Genomic DNA, 22,251 nt, shown 5'->3' with positions numbered 1-22,251 from the left:
TTGAAACTTTTATTCTCTGAATAATCTGAATAATTTCAATAGTTATTGTGTATCACACACACACACACACACACACACACACACACACACACACACACACACACACACACTCATGTTGTTCTAAATTCAGCTTAATGAAACAAAGAAAAAAATCATAACAAATATCATGACAAATATTTTTATTGTGCGCAATTTCCTTTCCAATCAGTCTGTAATGTATTCCAATAACTGGAATACAAATTAACTCCTAAAATAACTATTTCATTGCTTTCATCAGATTTTATGTTGTCTATCCTTTGAGTAACAAGCATGGGATTTGTATGAAATTATATTTGCAATAGTTTGCACGTTAAATGTGTTGCAATTTTCAGCCACCTTGATGAGTTTATCATGGTTTGTGAAACAACTCTAGATCTGCTGTTCATCAGACAATGAGTTTGTTCGTTTTATTATTTATGTGAAGAAGTCTAAATCTGACAATGTATACATGTCATTGAACTTTTTTCTTCATATAATGACATGCTCAAGGTTGACAAAACATTGGTGACACCAAAATATTTCCATAATAAAAATTAAATATTGTAGACAATAAATCTGAAAGATTACTTTTACTGTCATAGAAAAATCAATATACAATAACTTTTTTTTTTTTTTTTTTTTTTACTTTTTCCAAAAACTTGTTCCTCATTGAGTACACAAAAATCATTGTCTTAAAAAAACACAAATCTATACAAAACCGCAGAAGTTGCACGTCCGAGACAAACGAGTGGAGGTAGGCCAATCGTCAACAAGACAAGTGATTTTATACTATAATAACGTATAAGATTTTGTCAACACCTTAGCATAAATTTATATGTTCAAATACTGAACACAGGGTAGATTTCCATCCATTGAAACTGGCAGTCCATTCTGCTTCCACCACGGATCCATCATATTATTTGTGTTAGTCAGTTAAAGTGAGTAATTATGTGCAAACGGCATCCTGCTTGCGGAACAGTCTGCTGTGCCAGTAGTCCGGGTTGTCAAACGAAGTGTTTTGTGCCTCCACTCCAGCACACACTTTTATGTAGGATCTGAGGCCGATATTCTGTGGCTCCTCTCCCACGACGGGTCTTCCCTTTACCGGAAAGTTCTGATAATCAATCTGATCCGTGTCCTCAGAGCCCGTTCTCCCAGAAGCCTCCATGTCCACATATTCACTGCGCCGTTTTGTGAGATCAGAATCCTCGTTTTCCTCATGCCTTGCGCTTACATTTTGGTAAATGGCTTCTCTGCTGTCACTCTCCACTTCGTCAGGACTGCTTGCGGGACTGTTTTGCTGGTTTATATCTGTACGTATGTCCATGTACTCATACTCGACCGCCTCTTCTTGTGGCTGCGGCTCCGTTGGTGGCTCTTCCTCTGCAGGGCCGCTCTCAGACCGGTTTTCGTCAGTACATGTTTCTGTTCCAGCCAGAATGTATTCACATACAGCAGCGACAGACTCCACACCGTCCCCTTCAGGCGGACTAGCATCCTCATCTGACTGTTTGGTTTGTGTCGAGTCAGTGTCTCTGTTCTGCGGTAAAACGCTGCACGTGTAGGGAGAAGTAGGGGGGCACAGCGCTGAAGATCCATCAGTGCTGTCCGTGGGTGAAGTAGAAAGCCGAGGGGGCTGTTTGATCATTAGCTCGTACTCTTGTACATCTGTTTTTGGCGGCAGAGAAGAGCTCTTCGAGTTTCTGGATGTCCTACCATGAGGTACAGTGCATCTGGAACCTAAATGAGAAGTACGTCTCATAAAAATGGCTTAGAGTTGAGTTTCTACAATGACTAAACATGAAGTGCAGCATTGGTTTACCTCTTTCTGTGGGCAACACGTATCCATAATGGTCCTCGTCTACACCTTCCAGACCTGAAGAAAATGGATCTGAGGCCACAGAGACGCTGGTGGACATGTAGGAGCTGTCCATGCGGCTGCGGCCTCTGCGTAGACTACCTGTTTGGGAAGCCATTTCGATGTCTACCACGGTTCCTCTGCCCTCTGAGCACTCTGACTCCGTCCTCACAGAGCCTGTCTTTCTCCTCTGGGCTCTCATCTGTGTGGGAACAATACAGTACAATATTATATCAATAAAAACAAGCAGCTTTGTCATTATTATAATGGCAAAGTTTGAAATCCCCCGATCTAATGCATGTTCATACTGTGATGAAATTAAAGAAGTTCATTTGAGCTGAAACCTTGGAGTTATATGCAGTGGTTGAATTGTAAAAAGGATTCAGGGGGGATGGTGTGTTTTTGATGGTGAGTAATTTTACACACTGATTGCAAGATTTGTCTAGTTTTTTTAAAAGATGTTTATTTCTTATAAGAAATGGTGCATTAAAAGTACTATTATTTCTATGTTTTTCTTTTCTTCTGGGGCATGAAAACAGATTCATTTAGGGATCAGAACATTGTGTTGCTCTGCACTATTGTATAATATTAACAGCACATTTGTACTTCTATTCTGAAAAGTACATTGCTTTATAGAGGGGATGCTTTTTGTCATTTTTTTCAACCAGGGTGATTCCATCCCCCGTATCCCCCCTCACTTCGAGCCCTGGTTATATTTGTAACTGTAGTCAAGACAACATGGTAAGATGATATGAAAGCTGACCTGTCTGTGATCTTCCCCTGGCGTCATGGGGAGATAGCCTATTGGTGTTGTGTGTTCGGTGGAGCCCTGAAGAGAGAGAGAAAATTATTTCAATTTAAAACTGTTCTTTTGAACTTTGTAGTCATTAAGGAACACTGTAAAATAATAAGCATAATAGAATGATTTCTAAAGGAAATAAAGTAATCTTAGTACTCACAGAAATAAATTACATTTTAAAATAGAGTAAAACAAAAGGTTATTTTAAATTATAATATTATTTTGTAATACTTTTTTATTTTATTTTTTACTGTACCAAATCAATTCAGCGTTGGTAAGTATAAGAGACTACTTTCAAAAATATAAAAAACTCACTGAACCCAAACTTTGTTAAAGTGTTTTGTAGACATCTCACCTTGTAGGAAGCCATACGGAGGCGAGAATGACTTCTAGCTGGAGACAGCTGGAGGGGAGGAGTAGCAAACCCATCCTGCAATACCTCATCATCATCATCATCATCAACTTCCTCCAAGTTTCCCTCTAAATGAGAGCTTTTAACATATCGTTGGTGGTTTTCATCCGCCCCGGTGCAATTCTGAGGAGGCTACATTGAGACACAGAAATGAATGTTAAAAGCAAATCACAAACTTGCTTCCTGGTGAATGAAAGAAATCTTGTTTTCTTACTTTCACCACAAGATATCGTGGCGGATCCCTTGCCATTCTCGTAAATTCACTAGCGAGCTCTTTAAATGTAGGCCTTACATTCTCATCGATCATCCAGCCTGAGGATAGAGGGGTTAAAATGCGCTTAGAAAGATGTTCAGTGGCCTAACAGCACTTCAAATCAATAAAACGTTTCCCAAATGTGTCTATCATCTGCCTTACACTTGACCATAACCATGTAGACATCTATGGTGCAGATCTGCGGTTGAGAAAGTCGCTCTCCTTTCTCCAGTAGACCTGGCACTTCATGAGGATGCATGGATGCGTATGGCTCGGCTCCATAGGACATCATTTCCCATACAGTCACCCCTAGGGTAAGCAAGAAGAACTTCAAGCAACTAAACAATAGCAAACACTTGATATTCAACAGCACTGACACTCACCGTAGCTCCACACATCACTCTGATGAGTGTATCTTCTGAAGAGGATGCTCTCTAATGCCATCCATTTTGTCGGCATCTAAAAAAAAATCAAACAGATGATGCTTTTTTATTACACTTATTATCATAAAAAATAACAACTATTCATTGAGTGGTGTTAGAATATTTATAATATTTTGTATTTAAAAATAAAATTACATATATATATATATATATATACACACATGCATGAATATACACAGACACATGCATGAATATATATATATATATATATTCATGCATGTGTCTGCATTTATATACACATAATATACCCATATTATGTAAACAAAAAGTCTAATTTTGGACACATTTAATCATGATTAATTTAAATATTATTTATATTACACACTACTGATGAAAGGCTTTTTTTAAATGTAATAAATCGATCCAAAGGGACAGTAAAAACAATAATATTTGTTTTTCAAATAAATGTTTATTCATAAAAGAATCAGTTTTCACAAAATTAAGCTGTAACAATGTGTAATAATTACTGCTTTACTGTTTTTAAATGCATGAATGCAGCCTTGGTGAGTATAAATAAAAAAAAAAAAAAAAAAACACTAAAACATTAAAAACATACCAAACCCAAACTTAACAGTAATGTATCAGAAGTTTAATCTGTAAATTATACCTTGTGTTCACTGTACACATATTTCTTATCATCTGGATATAGCAGGTCCACCACCCCAAAGTCTGAGATCTGTACTATGTAGTCACTCTTGAGCAGCACGTTGCGGGCAGCGAGGTTTCTATGGGCTATGCAGTGCTCCTCAAGATAATACATTCCCTAAAGACACACACAGATGTCGTGTATGATATGAACAATATGCACCAACATGTTTTGTATTACACAATTTTGTATCACATCTTCAGTCATCTCACCTTTGCAATCTGCACACACCAGTTGAGCAGACGCTGGGGATCTAGGCTGTCCTTGTGTTGGCGAAGGTGTTGCAGTAAAGACCCGTGAGGACTGAGCTGGGTGACCAGCTGCAGACTTGCTCCCGGACAGATCCCAAGGAGACGCACTATATACGGGTGATCCAGACTTCCCATCGCAAGCATGTGCTGTGAACAGATGAAAAATGCATTTGAAAGAATGAAGCAAAGTACACATGGATGTACGGTACTGCAAGCTAATGGCTCACATCAGTAGTCTCTGTGAACGTCTGGCGGCCACTGCGGTCCTGGATGGTCTTTATTGCCACAGGGATTTTTAAAGAGTCTCCTTCAGGAATCCAAAAGCCCTGAGGATAAAGTCACTTAAGCTCAGAGAACAGTGAACTCGAGCAAATTCAAACTTAATGTGTGAGTAAGTCCAACCTTATTCACAGTGCCAAAGACTCCGTAGCCCAGAAGCTTGCCCTTTCGCAGCTCTTGTGGTTTTAGGATGCGAGCATGCACTTTTGTCCCCTTCTCTCCTGGATCCAGTGGCTCCATGCTCTGTGTGAGGACCAGAGGAAATGTGCATCATGTAATATTGTTGATCCAGGAAGCGCAGTGGCCTTCAACGTTTTAGACACTATGGTGCAGAGTATCACAAATCCTTCCCAAAGACAGTGTTTTATTGACATACTTAATATTAATACAACTCAATATTAATCTACACCTGCTGTATGCACTAAAGTCACCAAGGCAACATTTAATTAAAATACAACACAAACAGTACTATTGTAAAATATTATTACAACTAAATGTTTTGTATTTTAATAGTTTTTAATATTAAAGCCACATTTTCATCAGCCATTACTTTCAGTGTCACATGATCCTTCAGAAATCATTGTATTTTAATGATTTAATTGCACTAAAAAACATTTTATGGTCAATGGATTTTTAATGGAATCCTTGATTTACATAATACATTGGGATTTATTTAAGTTCAAATGTATAGAATTTATTTGAAACAATAACAATTACTTTGACTTTGCATTCACTTTTGATCGATTTAATATTTTCCTCTTAATGAAAGTATTAGTAAATTTGTTTTTTTGGTTTTTTTTTTTACAAAAAGATGTATTTATTTTAAGATCTTTGGAGCTGTTATAGAAATTGTCACCTTTTATATGCATGGTGTTTTCTTTTTGTAAGTGTTTTGTATTAGAGCAGATGAAATGTCTCACCTCGCCGCTCTCCAGGTACCTTCTCAGTGCTCTTTTGCGGCGGATGACCAGGCCTCTGTGATACAGCAGACTAAGCACAAACAGTGCCAGGAGCACAATGATGCCAGCAAACACAGCAACTGCTATGCCTGCGATCTGAGAACTAAGAGGAAGGTGTTTGTTTAAAGAAAACACAATTGACGTTTGACAACGTTTGTACTTTGTGATTGCAACCAGAAGAGGGCGCTACTAACCTGTTCACAAGTCTGTCGAGTTCTACGCAGTTTGTGAGTGCAGGGCCTGTGCATCTGAAGAAGGGATAACATAACCACAAATTTACTTTAAATTTCACACACAGCGTTCTCACAGTGAACAAACTGGAACTGATATCTGTAGAGCACCACAGTTTTAGCATGACTTACCCTCTTGTGCAGTTGAGGTGACAGGGCTTACAGTGATCTTCCGCGTTTGGATATTTAAAAATGGTCTGACCCTTTTCCCCGTTCACTCCATTAGGACAAGTAGAAACACAGTGAGGGCCATCCATAAGGTTCGAACATGCTACACACTGATCAGCACCCTGAAACACACAAAATAAAGACGAACTTATGTTATGTTAAGTTATTTATTAGCAGGGCAAATATTCCTGTCACTAAGCACCTGTGCTAAGACAAACAGTTCGCATGAATTTCTTTTATTAAGCTACTGTTAAAAGTGATGTATTGCACAATGAACGGTTCTGAATCAAAGAGCCTGTAAAGCCTGTCTGGCAGGTTACTGTAATCAACCGCACTTGCAGACATTACACAGAGCGTGTGTGGGTTGGAATTTTTTACCGTAAAATAGTTTTGTTCACATCCTTATCATAACACCCCTGAGCACTATCATATACAGTAAGAAAGATGTGAGAGGTTGATTGAAAATGTGTCAAATAGGTGTTGGCAAAAACAAGGACTTGGACTTCATGAAGTTTAAGACAACAAACGACATGAACAGCAGATCTAAGCCGGAAAAAATCTGAGCTGTTTTCTTATGTTCTCTAAGCAGGGTGAAATCTAACTAAAAGATGAAATGCACAACACACACGTGCTATTTTATAGACTACAAAAGCTAGGATATGACTTGTGCAAAGGATCAGAAACTTGTGTCTAGACTTTTACTAGAGTTGCTTTAAGACTAAAATCAGTTTTATTTAATTGAATCCAATTAACAACTATTTCAACACTGACATGTTCCCTCTGCACTAAATAAAAATAAGCGAAATAAAAAGGCTAAGTAAAAGTGTAACATACTTTTCCTTTGCATGTTTGTTTTCCATTTTGGGGTAAACACTCAGGGTGACAAGCGAGGCACTCTCCATTGAGTCCTGCAAACTCCCGTGGCTCTCTGTGGACACGCACAGCCCTTCAGTCACTGTCCCAAATCTCAATAAATGAAAAGACTTACAGCAAATCTAGCAAGCACACTGACCCAGAGTAGAGGTTGCAGTGGGATACACAGGTGCCGTGCCGACTGTGGTTCCTGCACGACAAACACTGCTCAGGCCCCGGGCCCCAGCATCCTGCGTCTGAGCACAGTGGGTCACACACATGGCCCTCTTCCTCTGTTTACATGAACACAGACATGCGAAACAAAAGACTGTTTGTGTACAAGTTAACGACCGGTGACTAAATAATAACGTGCATATGTAAAAGAAGCAGTATGCGTACTTAACCTACCACACTTGATCTGGGGTTTGTTGTCTTTGATGTCGTTATCACGGTTACTGGTGACAATATGGGTCCAGTTAACGGTGTGATGATAACACAGGTTTTTATTCTGCGTGATGTACACACTGCCATCGCTGATCTCACGCAAGGAACGCAGTCCTAGAGACGTGAGGGAGGGAATCTTCATCACCAGTAAAGAGAAGGGCCTGGCGGAGAGGACGAAATGAATGAGAAATTGGAGCACGCGGGGGAAAGAACGAAGGAAGGGACAGATCCACAGCGATTTCCCTTGAGAACTTATTTATAAGCACCCGCGTCAGATTATAAGACGCAAGCAGATGAACCATTCGTGACCCTGATTATGCGCTCATACATGCCCCTTTTATCCTCACGGAAACATTTCACAACCCCTCAGGAATACTGTCGTCATTACTTGGAACCCACGGCAGAAAAAGACAATGTTTGCGCATTGAGAGATTGAGAAAGAGAGAGCAGTACAGAGATACCGGTTTTCAGACAGCTAGTTTTTAAGGTTCGCAGGGAATACATACCTCTTGCGGCTGTGGGACAGACATAAGCACATGTGGAGAATGAGGGGAGTAACACACAGAACACAGGGAACACAAAAAAAAACAATGGTGAGACGCACACACTATGTTAAACACAGCAGGATCAAACAGCATTAAAACGCTTAGTGGAGAGACAAACGTGTTTAATATTAAACAAACATGGGATGTGACTGGTATAAGACACAATAATAAAGACTGAACACACACACACACACAGGGTCCAACATTACACTGACAACGAATAAATAATATTAAACTGAAACAGACGCCCCTGAACCCATGATTTATTAAAATGATGAAAAATGGATCAAGTGGCAGTAAAGACACTTATGTTTCTGATTTGCAAGGTTCCTATTTAAATAAATGCTATTCTGAACTTACAAATATAAATTCTCGAAAAGAAATGTATCACAATTTCCATAAAAATATTAGGCAGAACTGTTTTAAACAATTGCATAATAAATGTTTCAGTTCATGTTAGATGGTGCTAAAAATCAGCTTTGCATCACAGGAATAAATTACATTTTAAATAAATTAAAATATAAACAGAACAATAATAATAAAAAGATATTTCGCAATATTACAGTTTCAACTGTATTTTGGTCAAATATGCAGTCTTGGTAAGTATAAGACCCTTTTGTTAAATACATTTTTAAAAATCTTACCCAAAATATGTTTATTTTTCCTTTCTATTAACTTCTTGCTTTATTTCTGGACAATATTGTTTTTATTTTTGTTATCATTAGTTATTGTAATTCTACCTTTATGACAAATGTTTTAATAAACATTTGAAACAATTATACCATGTGGGTGGATGGGGAGGGTGTTTATTGTACTTTTTGTCTTGTTTGCTAACTGTAAAAAAAAGGAATATTCTGATATTCTTAGTACTACTGTACACTACATAATTGCTTGTGTATTTCCAATAAACATATCCTTTAAAAAAAAATGAAAAATACAAACATCTGATACAAAATTATGTGCATCAATACCGAACAATCCAAGATTTTTTTAAAAATAACAATAATGTAGCATATTTCATGGCCAGTATAATTTACCCATGTGAATTTGTATGTGTGGCAAAAAGTTCATATTGGAGACCGCAAACACACATAAACTCACACACTCTCACACACACCTACACACTCTCAGTCTTACTTGAGCAGAGATCTTCCCTGAATGGTAGTGAGACTGGAGAAAACAGACAGATCGCTGAGTTCATCAGGCCAAGACTGGATGTTCAAAATTCCTACAAATCACACACACGTCGTTGAGTCACAACATGACGAAACAAAAACTACAGCAACAAGAACACAAACAGAGAACAATCGGCTTAAGCCTAAGATGAAGAGGCATACCAGTAATTTCTCTGACCGTGTTAAACACTTTGAGTTTTTCAGGCTCCAGAGCTGATATGTTATTGTAGACGTCTCTGCAGAATGAGAACGGTGTGGATATTAGCATAAACAATTTCAGTAATGGACTCCCCATGGCAGCTCATCAATCAGCTCTTGTTTATTAATCAGTTAATAATATGTGAAATGAATCTAAGCTGAGAAATGTGAATCATACGTGAAGTCCTAATCAACGCTTTCTGTGATATTACAGTGCAAAGGTCTGCAATATAACACAGACTGTTTATGACAGTGTTGTTCAGGTGTGTGTCTTACCCTTTGATACCTAAGATCAGAAAATGTAGGCTTCCTTGGATCTTGGTACAGTTGATAAAGCTGTCTATGTTACTGGAGTCCACCGTCTGTCTATGACTGGCTCCTGTTCCCTCACACGCTGTACAGAGAAAGAATAAATATCTGAAACTACATGAACTGTATCTTATTCAAGACTCATAAGCACGCACTGCATTCAGTGGCTGTGGTCCAGTAAATTAAATAATGGTTAAATGGACACTTTACCTTTGGGGCACAGGCCAATGCAAGGTTCACACTGCTTAATGCCATTTTTCTTTTTTTCTCTTTTACCAGGAGGGCAACTGCTCACACATGCACTCCCATCCACGATAAAGTGACCTGAAAAAAAAAGAGGGTAAGTGCATCCATCCTGCATATCCCTTGTAAAATTCTCTTTTTTCTTTAATGTGTTTTGTAATATCATATACACACATAGTCCTCAGAGAAGAGCCCCCGACATCATTTATTTAAACCTGAAAATGTACTTGTACATAAAATTTCTAGAAATAAAAACTAAGTAAACAATAAAAAATAGCTGTATTTTTTAAGACATTTTCGGATGGAATCATTTTATTTTTTGAGAAATCATTTTGTGGTTATTTTATTTATTTTTTGCTTAAGTGGCTTTCTGTATGTATTTCTGATGGTAAGTGACTATGATTTTAAAATGTAAAGAAAAACATTTTTTACTTAATGATAAAAAACAACTATATTTATTTATTTAGTTTTTTTTTCTGTGACTTTCTGATTATGCTTTTAAGGGGAAGTTACAGTCTACAGCTACAGTTTTCTGTAGCCTACTTTTGCTATCTCTGATTTGATGCTGCTCAAGACAAGCAACACACTGCGGTTTAAAACCATGTATTATGTTGCAATTCCTAAAAATGGCACCTGTGTTTTATTTACTCTGGTACGCCAACGCAGATGGTGTTTGTTTAGCGTTAATTGTGGACTCTCCAGCCACGAATTTAATCAAAAAGAACAACACAGCGATGGGAGCGGTGTAGCACCATTCAAATCTGGCCTTTGTTTAAACTTGTGTCATGTTTACCGAGTTGTTCATGGCCTTCCATGGATACGTCAATGCAGTTCTGATGCACTGTCAATGAGGCATATCATCCAAACCTCTCACTGAATGCTCCCAGAGTTCATTCACAGTTCATTTCAAATAATTTACTGACCTATCATTTCCAGCAGGTTTCAAATCAGCAATCTTTAAACTACAATCCTAGATCTTTATGGACCAAGCCGTCATTTTCTCAGAAACGTGTTTATTTATAAACCGAGTGTATTGGCTTGTAACTCACAGGGACATTTGGGTACGCAGATGGAACCGTACTGATACATGGCTTCAGAGTTGGGCTCCAGCTGAAAGGTCTGTCGATTGTACACCAAGGGCCAAGGGCAGTGAGGGGCGCATGCACCTGAGTGATTGACATGTCGACAGGCCTGTTGGGAGAGTATCAGAGTCAAAAGCCTGAGAAAAGTTTGTTTAGTTACATCGTGTTTGCCTCTTACAATAGATGCGGCAGATCTTGTGCAATTAGAGTATTATGGCAGTGGTGCTAATACTCACAAAGCAGTCTGTGTCTCTTGGTCCAATGCAGCCTCCAGCACACTCTGTGTGGCAGCACTCATTAGGGTTGGTCCCAAAACAGTGGCCATGACACTGAGGTGCACACACTGTTTTTGTCACTGAAGTACACACAGACAACCTTTAAACTTTTTTTTTTTAAGGCGAGTGGTTGCAAACTATTTGTTTTATCTAAACATTAATGCATCAAAAACTCCTTGCATCTGTTGATTTCAACTTTTGTGTGAACTATATGGTTTTATTTAGCGCAAAACTGGTTTCAACAGCTCTATAAGCTCTATCGGCTTCATAAGTATGAACACATTTATGCACATGTAAAAGCTCATGAAAAAGCTCAGAGAAAAAGACTTAAAAAGACTAAAAACTAATACCAATTATAAAAAGACCTAGTTTAACATAGTGATAATGTATTTGCCTCTTTATAAAAAAAGTGGGGGATATTATTGGGATTGTTACAGAGTATGGGCTCCTATCAATACAAACATGTGTCTATGGTACTGTAATGAATAATAATAAAAAAATGATAAAATTACTAAATAATAAAAAGATAAGCTATTCCAAAGTTTGGGGTCAATACAATTTTTCCTTTTCTATTTTTTTAAAGAAATTAGAGATTTTTGAGAGAAACTGGAAGCTGAATCTCGGTTACTCACATTTCTGGCACTGATCTTTTCGTGGACCCCAGCAGAACTCTCCGCACGCGGAATCACATGATCCTGTGAAACACACACAGAGGTCAATGATCTCAATAAATGAAATCACAAGGATAATTCTCTCAAAAATGAACATTTTGCCATCCGCACCAGACCCTCATTTGGTTCTGACCCTGTACTGTCTCATTTTATTACATTTTGTGCCTTTGTTTCAATTTTTAAACATTGACATCACTGGCATTTAACAATGGTTCTTAAACATATATTCAGGTGACTGTTCCTCAAAAAAACAAACAAAAAACCAAAAAATGGTTAGTAGCAATAGCCTTGCGGGCAGCACATGAACTATAACGGCATTGCTGTTTTTGAGTTTGAGTTTCCCACCTCGCTTGTGAAAATACAAATCCTAGCGAGTATAAAATAAAAAGGCATCATAATTAAACAAAAAGGCATCAGAAAGCCAAAATTTTTACTTTATTTTGATTATTTTTTTATACAAACAATGAACAATTAAACAACTAAACATTCATTGACAACAGCAGTGACTCAAAGAAACAGAAAAGTAACAAAGCAAAGAAGTAAAAAGAATAGTAAGAAGACAAATAGTACAACAGGGAATAAATCAACATTCCTTACTAATCAGGTCATTTTCAATGTGTCCAGATACACAGTAACAGGTATAAACCTTTGTATAAAACGTCCAGTTTCAGTTGGAGTTGGGCAGTCCATTCTAGATTCAACCATGCCATTGTTGGAGAGGGTGGCTTTATCCAATTAACTGTTACGGTTTTTCTTACACTTAATAAAAGTATGTGTAATATACATCTCTGGTTTTTATTACATAAATCCTTGGGTATCCCTTCAAGCAGGAAAAACAGGGGAGTAAAAGGCAAGTCTATATGCAGAATATTCATAATTATAAACCTTTACCCCTTACTAAAATGTAAATTGTTCAGACATTTCCAAAAATATATGTGTGTGATTCAGAAAGCTTTTTAAGCTATATTTATGGCACTATTTTGCCTATCAAATCATCTACTTTGAATACATAGTAATTATCAGTTCAGATGTTCTCCCTCACGCCTCCTGTTGTGTTTCATAGAAAAATGACAGCACCACAAGGATGGATGACATGAAGTTGAGTAAATGACAAAAAAAAATCATGATTCTGCACACGAATATAAAACATAATTGAGTCACACACATCTATGTCTCAATCAATAACCACCCAATCAAGGTGTGAATGCACAAACCTCTTGGTCCATTATTCAGGATGTGGATGTGAGCATCACTATCTCTGACAATGTCCCGCCAGTTGACCCATGGAGCATAACTGAGATTCCTGTTGTGGAAAATCTGCACTCCTCCTTCCAAGATCTCTGCGGACCCAATGAAGAAAGCCTGATTCATTTGAGGCAGATCATGTAATTCATGTAAAAACCACCTGTTTGCACTTGTGCTCGTCTAACGTATTGCCTATTAACTTTACGTGATATTTTAATTTCCATTTTACTGCCAAGACAGAATTAAAGAAGGCTTGTTCTAATTCTTGTAAAGCTCCAGCGAAAAAGTACGATACTGCTTGCTCAGCTTATACAGAACACGTACAATATGTGTCCCTTTCTCTCAGATGAGTCTGAACAAGTCGACTGATGTGACCTATAAAACACACAGACACATAACTGCCAAGCTCAAGCTCTTTTGAGGGCCTGTCTGTGTAGTATTCTGCTCTACTGAGTGACGTGGGTGCGCCAGGGCTGCAGTACACTATTTAAATGTGCCAGATTCCTAAACACTCCTACACATTTCCGCAAATCGCTGATGTCAAATCAAGCTGTCACATCCAAAGAAGAGATGGGTCATAAACGCTCCGCAGAAAGAAATGATCCGTGGAAGCATTCATGATCCAAGTGATAAAAACTCTTCCAAATTGCAAAAAAATGATTATTGGATGACATTAAAAGAACCCACATTTCAATCTTTGAATAAAAAGGGTTTAATTCAGTGCAAAATCTATTAGCAATTGTTAAAAAAATGCCAGTGCATTTAAACTTGAGTTTTTGTCTTATAACTAGTATAGCAGTTACCTTTTTTCTGTTTCTGCAATGGCACGTGTCATTGGCAGTTTCATGTTCAATTTGGACAGATTACTAACTTCTGGATGTCCCTTTCACTCTTTTAGCACACTACAAGCTCATCTCACCTGTGAGGTTGTTGAGGCCCAGATCTTCCAGGCCACTGTGACTCTCAAAATTATGGAAGACAGAAAGGGCCCATTCCTTCTCATATAAGCTGCTACCACGAATCACCCTTAGTTGGTCCAGAGGCAACCTGCTGAACTGGTTCATAGCAATGAGGATGTAGCCAGTGACCTCTCTGATACTCTGATAGAGAAGCATAAATAAGAATGTTATTTTAGAGTCAAATCAACCATGTATGCATAAAAAAAATATTCTCTTACTCCAAGAAAGGAGAAGTCGAGGTCACTCTCCATCTGTGTGATCTCCAGGTTGCCCATGACGATCTCACAGCCAGTGTAGTGCTCCTTCAGGTTGTTGTAGTGTTGTGCAGGCGAGCCTGTGGAGCTCAGAGCATTCTTGGTGCCCGTGCAAACTGGTGGGGAAAGAAAATAATTACATCTAACTATGCTGCACATGAATAGCAATTTAGTGTCACACCTCATTTTGTCTTTTATTTCTTTGATTCATGATTCATGCATTGTTTTCATGCATCAAAATTGAAAACGGCTTTAAAAATCCTCAAACTCCATTTACCATTGTCACGTCTCTGGAGTGTTATTATTGTTTTTGTCTCGTGCCACGTGCTCTGTGTGCCCTGCCTTCCCTACATGTTAATTGTATTATTGTCTTCAGCCGTGTCGTGTTAATTTAGTCAATTTCCTTGTGTATTTAGTCCTGTGTGTTTTGAGTTCACGTTGTCCAATGTCCATTCAATGTCTTTACGTGGTTTTTGTCCTGCCTGCCTGTTCTGCCTGCCTTTCGTATATTTATTTTGCCGTTTTGGATTAAACCCATTTAAGTTCATTTTACGTCTCGAGTGCTCAGTCTCGCGAAGCCGTAAACGTGACAACCATCATTAAAAAGCTAGGAAGAACCTGGCCATTTTTAATATAACAGATTGCATTTGTCTAAAAGAAAGAAGTCATATACACTTGAGGTTAATTTTAATTTTTAGGTGAGCCACCCTTTTTAAGTTGATTAAAAGTGACAGAAATTTTTTTAGAATGTTATAAAAGATTTCTACTTTAAATAAATGTTCTTTTGAACTTTCAATTTATATAAAAAAATCCACAGAATATTAAGCAGCACACCTGCTTTCAGCATTGACAACAATAATAATACATCTGTTAGATAAATAATTAAAAATCAGCAAATTAGGAAGATTTCTGAAGGATCATGTGACACTGAAGGCTGGGGTAATGGCAAAAAATACAGCTTTTTTCTACATTCAAGTGTATTACTGTACATGCGTTTTCCATTTACAAACCAACAGCCAAATAAAATGCTCTATAGTAATTAACATATGCTACCCATAGATATATTTTGTAGTAAATAATGCATCTTTGTGATAACCCATTTAAATATATAGGCTGAAAACCTCCTGTAAATAGCACAAATTGTATGAGTCTGTTCTTGCAAGATGCGTGAAGAAACCTCTGTACACAAATATAGCCTTTTTGAAGTGGCCACTTCCACACAAGGCGTCCACTCACAGCTCACACAAAGACTTCATGCAGCGGTCACAACACAAGGTCATTAACATAATGAGGGCAAGGTCAGAAGTCGCCGAGAAGCTGCAGGTCGGCATGTAGTACAAGACAACTGAAAGTCCCCAAACAGACTTAAAAAGGGAAGAAAATAATAGTGGGAAACAGCTTCAGACAGAGATGGAATCCAGGGTTATTGGCCTGAGGTGACATGACAACTGATAGAAATTCTTCCTCTAGCTCTCTCTCCCTTCACCCAAACCATAAAATACACAAGGGTCTGCAGTGCATCTGACAGCGTGTGTAGCACTTTTTACACTACGGCATTCGAGACTACACAGCATGCACAGCATCAGATGTGAACAGATGGTCTTGTAAGACATGACGATTAACTAATCTCAGCTATGTTCTAGGCAACTTGCAACTTTGCAAAAAAAGAACAGACAATGGAAGCCGTCTAGCTAAAGGCAAGAACAGTATGTACAAAGACAACCACACCAACAGATATCATTAGCGCACACTACAGTTCTGTCATTTGCCGCTTTACTCTTTATTGTCAGGTGGTTTCTGATTTGTTGTCAATATTTTGTTGTAAGATGTTGTTCCTCCGCGAGGTGTCCAGCTGTGGTGTGGCCTTAACCACTGTCACAGAATTAGAGTTTGAATTATTATTACAAATTTTTTTATTTACAGTTATCACTAAAATTATCGTCTTTGGTATGGAGTTGGGGATTCTTTTAGAACATCAGTGTGTCCTTTGTAAAAATCTTATATGAGCTGCATTTAGAGTTCTACTCTAAAAAAAGAGAGAGAAAAAAAAAAACAACAACCTGAGAAAATGGCAGCAAAGTTTTTTGATTGCATTTACATTGATTTGATATCAGTTTCTACACTGTGTTTTCTCGGAATCTGAATCAAACCTGTCCGTCACGACACACATAACAGAGACCCAAATCAATTTAGTCAAAATCAGAATTGCACTTCGCCTTTGGAGAGCAGAGTTTTGCAAATCTGCCCTTAAAGGTGGGACGAGCCAGCCACAAATATGTCAATGGGGCGTGAGTTTAACTTGGAATATTTCTTTAAGAACACAGAAGGACATTGTAAAACAAACACAGCAAGTTCTGGCTGGTGAACCTGTGTGCGTTCACATTCAATAAAGCCATCCATCAAAGCGTGGCTGTAAATATTAACTGTGCGCAAAGAACACTTAGGAAGAACAAACCCCCCACCAAAAAAATCTTTAAATGCCGAGAGCTGGAAATAGGCGTATTCTGCGAGGGGTTAAACGGTATATTCCCGAGACTGGCAGAGTGTAATGCTCAGCTGCATGTCTGGGCCCAGGGCTGTATCTGGCTATGGGATCTAGAGAGGCATTATTAATGAACAAAGCACAGTATTGTCACTTAGCTATAAATGTGCGGCTCTGTTAATGTGTAGCTGTGACTGACAGTGTGTTCTGTGTGTGTGTGTGTGCAGGGCTGAGATCATGCAAGCAGACAATAGGATGAGTGTGAGCGTAGTACTCTATCAAGAGGAGGGGGAGTTCGGAGAGGGGGACGTAAAGACATAATCAGTAGCCGCTGTCCTCTATAATGCTCTATATGTTACTGCATCCCCAAAAGTGTACAACCACACCACTGAGTGACTTTACAACTACAGCAGTCAAACTTAAAGTCTCAGGAATGAGGCTGGAGGGGACTATAGCAGCATGTGTTCTGGGAATGCATAAAAGGAAGTGCTGTCACATGGCTTTCTGTTACACATCTGCACTATTATGCATGCAAATTCTGCATGTTTGTAAAAAAGCAAATTCACAATGAATGCTCTTTGTAAACATCTCAAATGGTTTTATATATTTAAATGTGGATTTTTATTTATAGTTTCTGCACTATAAGATCAAGTGGTTTTATCAGTGAAGTTTTAATCATGTACAGTTTATTGGGACCATATTGGTTATCAAACAATAAAGGTGAATTTTAACTAACATAACGCATTCTAAACATCTGCATACTGTACGATTTTTGCATTTCTTGGTCAGGTACATGTTCATTTTCTTAACAAAACAACATAAAAAAAATCTTATTACTCAACTACATATTTTCAAACAACATTCAGTTTACATGGAGATTTTTGTTTTGTTTTATACCTTCAGATAAAAAGAAGGTATATTCATTCATTTTTCATGCTGCAAATGGTTCATCAATCGTGTATATTCATGTTTAAATTAAATTTCAGCCACAAAAGCATGTGCAAGATATTGGAAAAAGCCAAAATACTCAGTCTCACAGTGTGAGGAAAAAAAAATCTCTATATAAAAAGCACCTGATGTGTGAAGCCTCTGTTTATTCCCAGGCCAAAACTTGTTTTCCTCTTTCTCTCTATTTTTGAATCTAAAAAAATGAAATGTGCATTTTGATAGTTATGGACCATTTGCAAAAACTATGCAATTACAGCAACATTATAGATTTTCCACTCCTTTTTGTCATCGCATTCTTGAGCAGTTCTCAAAATCAGCTATATTTCATACTGTCATAATTTCATGGTGCCTAATGCATCTCCTAAGCATCACAACATTAAATTATAAAAATATTAAAAAATATTTTTTAGCCACAGCATTTAATAATGATTTTACCGTCTAGAATTGTGATCAGTACGTCCCTATTATCTATCCAGTATGATGAAATGAATTCTGAGAAACACCCTTATACAAAAGGCTATGCAGATATGCACATGTAAAGGTGTACACACCCACATGACTTACATACATATTTGCTATTACATCAGGTATTGTCCAGATAACATATGCATGCACACACACACACACACACACACACACACACACACACACACACACACACACACACACAAAGTCTGGATGCTAATCATGTATGGAGTCCAGTTCATTCACACATGTAATCTTAAGTCAACAGCACCATAGATAGAGAGCAGAGGCCTCTATGGAACATACAATAGAATCCAGCAGTGCACAATGATCATAGCTCAATGTGCATTAACAGCTTAGTGTCAGGGCGGGGACTGAGCATATATGACAGGCGGAAAAAGAGACAAAAAAAGGCTGAATGGAAGAATCCATGAGGGAAAGCAAAGATAGTTTAGAAGACACATGGAGAAAGACATGAAAATAGTACTAGTGTCAAACTGAAATAAGAGCCGGCATGAGACAAAAAAGACAATCTCCAAAACACACATCCACACCTATTCACGTCAACTTCTGCAAGTACAGACTGCTCTGTAGCAGAAGCCATTAGGTTTGGCGGTTAGTGGGACGTACGCATAGTTTCTGTTTTAAATGAAACGATATTTTGGATTTTTAAAACAAAAAGGCTTCGCTTACATGTACACACATCTACGGGATGTTTGATGTTGCATTATCAGCGGAGCTTTTTATTGGGTCAGTGCAGATGTCAACCATTCAGAATCTTCCCAGTCTTCTCCTCACCGGAAGGAAAGACTGATTACGTTATTAACATTATCTAGGCCTTCCTATCAAACCTCTTGTGTGCTTAAAAGCAGTTGAACTTTGGAGCCATGCTTGTAAAGGAGTTATTAAAGAGCACTTTATGATGTGGCACTATAGCCCCACACCTTATTCTGCTGAGTTCAGTGACGTAATGTGATTGGCGGCAAAAGTAAAAGACTGGGATTGGCCATCACTGGAATCACGGTTCTTGAAGCTGATGTTCTGTGGAAAGAGAGCTACTTGCCCTGAAGCTGTTTAAGTAGAAGCTAGTTTAATTATTTCAAGAGTGCCAATATATCAAGTCAACATGACTCACTAGAGCTTGCAGGGAAGGCACAGAAACCATGCCCTTAATTAATGTACAAGCATATATTTTACCGTTATTATTATTACTTAGTTTACAAGAGCTTGCTTAAAGGCACAGAAGCCAATGTTTAAGCTCATCCCACTCATACACGTGTCTCAAATCATTCATACACCTTGCTAATTCTTAATTAAGTTTATTGACAAAAAAACACCTTTAACATCCATGAATTTTAACTTGGCACAAAATATAATGTTTCTTCATTTTTAAACAAAAGGTTCTTAAAAGGTGCTTTGGGGAACCCAAAATGGTTCTTCTAAACACTTTTTGTACCATTTAAAAAGTTTATTTTAAAAAGTGTATGGTCAGTAGTGGGCAGGTGTTTTTTTGAACTTACGTGACCCTGGACTACAAAACCAGTCATAAGGGTCAATTTTTCAAATAGGACAATACTTGGCAGATATACAACTATTTGAATATATTGAATCTGTGGGCGCAAAATCACCTTTAAAGTTGCCCAAGTGAAGTTCTTATCTACATATTATTAATCAAAAGTTAGGTTTTGATACATTTAAAAAATATCTACATAGAACATGATCATTTCTTAATATCCCATTGATCTTTGGCATAAAAGACAATAAGTTTGACCAATGCAATGTATCGAAGGCTATTGCAATAAATATATCTGTACTTATAACTGGTTTTGTGGTCCAGAGTCACATCTCAAGAAGTCTGCCACACCACAGAACGATTTAAATGAGCAGCAAAAAAGTGTGACTGATCATAGCACCTGCTTTCATTAAACAGATGAACAAACATAAAGCTAATATTGGTCAACTACACACACGTCCTTTTAACTAGTTTCTAGGTGGAACAACACATTCAATTTAATTAGCTGGATTTCAATCGAACTTAATTACATTCAATTTAATTAGGTGGAAAGGAGCTAAATCCAATGGGTATTAAGAGACATAAACCATGAAGAAAATAACATTTCATTTTTAAGATGAAGATGACAATAGTAATTCACATGCAGTACGCGTTTCTAATTAACAATAATACATATTATTAATTATATAAAATGAACAAACACGTTTGTACCTTCTTGTGTTTGTGAGGTTGCAGGCCGAGATGCGCACAGAAACACGAGCGCGCAGAGCGCGAGCACCTGCCGCCTCATCTCGTCTCGTGAGTGAAGGATCGCCTCGAGCCCTCAGACATAACCTACCGCGGGAACCCAGGCACCACGCGCTCCTTCTTCGGGAAGATGGACAGCCTGTGGATGATATTCCGCTGAGAGGGGAAAAAAAGTTTTGTTGTTGTTGTTGTTGCTAAAGTAAAATATCCATGAAATTATTCTATAAATTTTCCCCGGCTGCTCTCTCTGTTGAATAATCCCTGTTCCCTATCAAATAATCCGCGGTCTGTGTATCATCAAAAAGTTCCGCTTCGCGGTAGCACATGTCCCATTGGATTTTCCCACTTAGTCAACGGGCAATAAAATATTTACTAGGCTAAAACGAGATTAGGAGAGTGAGAAGGAAAGTTGAAGGTATGACGCAGGCTCGCCACTCCCTCAGTGTACACTTCTGATGTTCACTTCTGGATTGGTTCGATGTTTACCAATCACTGCTTGAACACCGCGCTTCTCCACCCTGCAGAAACCAGAGCAGCAGCCTGTGACTCACAAACCGACTCTTCATCAAGTGATGAGCCGAGATTACACGTGCACCTTTCACTACCCCACATCTTGAGCGAAAGAAACACGTCTTTAGACTGGAACAAACACTGCTATATCTAGCTATATCGTGATGATTAGTAGGCTATGCGAACTGGCAATACACCAAATATCAGCATGCAGTTAATTTCATTGATTGTGAATAGAAATGCTGACCAGTTTTGATAATGAATAATAAATAGCCTATAACGAGGAGGCCGATAAGCTATTGATTGATTAATAAAAAATTGCGATAATGTTTTTAGATCATTGATGATTTAAGATATATTTGGCTAAATCTTCAGAGTCTCCTCACCTGTTTTATGTTTGATGATGAAATGCAGTGCTAATAAGTGCTTTTTTAAATATATATATTTTTTACATGTCCACTCTGATTTAGTTAAAATTAAGAACACTTCATTTCAGTGTTTTTATAGTCTATATTCTTAAATACAGCGTATGGGGAAAATTTGTTATCTATTTATATATATATAGATATATATATATATATATATATATATAATATATATATACATCACATCATATATTTTAATTAGTTTCTATTTTATATAAAGACTGTATACAATAAAAAAAAATAAATCAAATTTTAACACTTTTTATATAATTAAACAAACAAAAACTGAAATCCAACTTAATAGAATTCTAAGATTTTTTAAGTTTTTTTTTTTTTTTTTTTTACAGTTTTGAAAAATGTGCTTTATAATGTAAAAAAGATGCTAATCCCTTCACAAGCCGAGGAATCCCTCATTTGCATGCCCAATAAATAGCTTCCTTCAGGACATATAGTTATGCTAATTCCAGAGGGCTGAGTGGTAATAATTCTACAGGTATCACACAGAAACTCCAGTCAGACTTTGGTCAGGGTCCCGCAGAGTTTTATGAGGGGGTCGTCATTCGCAGAGGGTCTTGCATGGGTTTCTTGTTCAC

At 37.7% G+C, this 22,251-nt stretch overlaps 1 protein-coding gene across 2 annotated transcripts; it reads right to left on the bottom strand.

Moving 5' to 3' along the window:
* Window positions 1–164: 164 nt before the first annotated feature.
* On the bottom strand, window positions 165–21,165 carry erbb3b (erb-b2 receptor tyrosine kinase 3b). Of its 2 annotated transcripts, XM_043223959.1 has the most exons (29): window positions 20,688–21,165; window positions 14,533–14,684; window positions 14,275–14,455; window positions 13,325–13,450; window positions 12,072–12,134; window positions 11,401–11,519; window positions 11,132–11,273; window positions 10,050–10,163; window positions 9,807–9,924; window positions 9,495–9,568; window positions 9,295–9,385; window positions 8,119–8,127; window positions 7,577–7,773; window positions 7,329–7,461; window positions 7,151–7,244; window positions 6,281–6,438; window positions 6,113–6,166; window positions 5,880–6,021; window positions 5,083–5,202; window positions 4,908–5,006; window positions 4,642–4,827; window positions 4,391–4,546; window positions 3,724–3,799; window positions 3,503–3,649; window positions 3,302–3,399; window positions 3,031–3,219; window positions 2,640–2,705; window positions 1,841–2,078; window positions 165–1,758 (listed from the first exon to the last, which is right to left on the bottom strand). In XM_043223959.1, exons 1-29 carry the CDS (start codon window positions 20,764–20,766, stop codon window positions 965–967), a joined length of 4,215 nt encoding a protein of 1,404 aa, XP_043079894.1. In that variant the 5' UTR covers window positions 20,767–21,165; the 3' UTR covers window positions 165–964. The 2 variants fall into 2 exon arrangements, with proteins under 2 accessions (XP_043079894.1, XP_043079895.1); XM_043223960.1 differs by lacking the exon at window positions 8,119–8,127.
* Window positions 21,166–22,251: the final 1,086 nt, after the last annotated feature.

The sequence above is a fragment of the Puntigrus tetrazona genome, chromosome 23 (assembly GCF_018831695.1).
Source record: "Puntigrus tetrazona isolate hp1 chromosome 23, ASM1883169v1, whole genome shotgun sequence".
Taxonomy (NCBI): Eukaryota; Metazoa; Chordata; class Actinopteri; order Cypriniformes; family Cyprinidae; genus Puntigrus; species Puntigrus tetrazona.
Note: the sequence above shows the minus strand (reverse complement) of the source record. Positions and strands in the feature narration are given on the sequence as shown.

Excerpts from the sequence above, each read along its gene's own strand:
- erbb3b (XM_043223959.1), bottom strand. The coding sequence starts at position 20,766 with ATGAGGCGGCAGGTGCTCGCGCTCTGCGCGCTCGTGTTTCTGTGCGCA. Across the intron at positions 6,439-7,150 it reads AACAAACATGCAAAGGAAAA|GGTGCTGATCAGTGTGTAGC; the intron begins GTATGTTACACT and ends TGTGTGTTTCAG. Across the intron at positions 3,220-3,301 it reads CACGATATCTTGTGGTGAAA|CCTCCTCAGAATTGCACCGG; the intron begins GTAAGAAAACAA and ends GTCTCAATGTAG.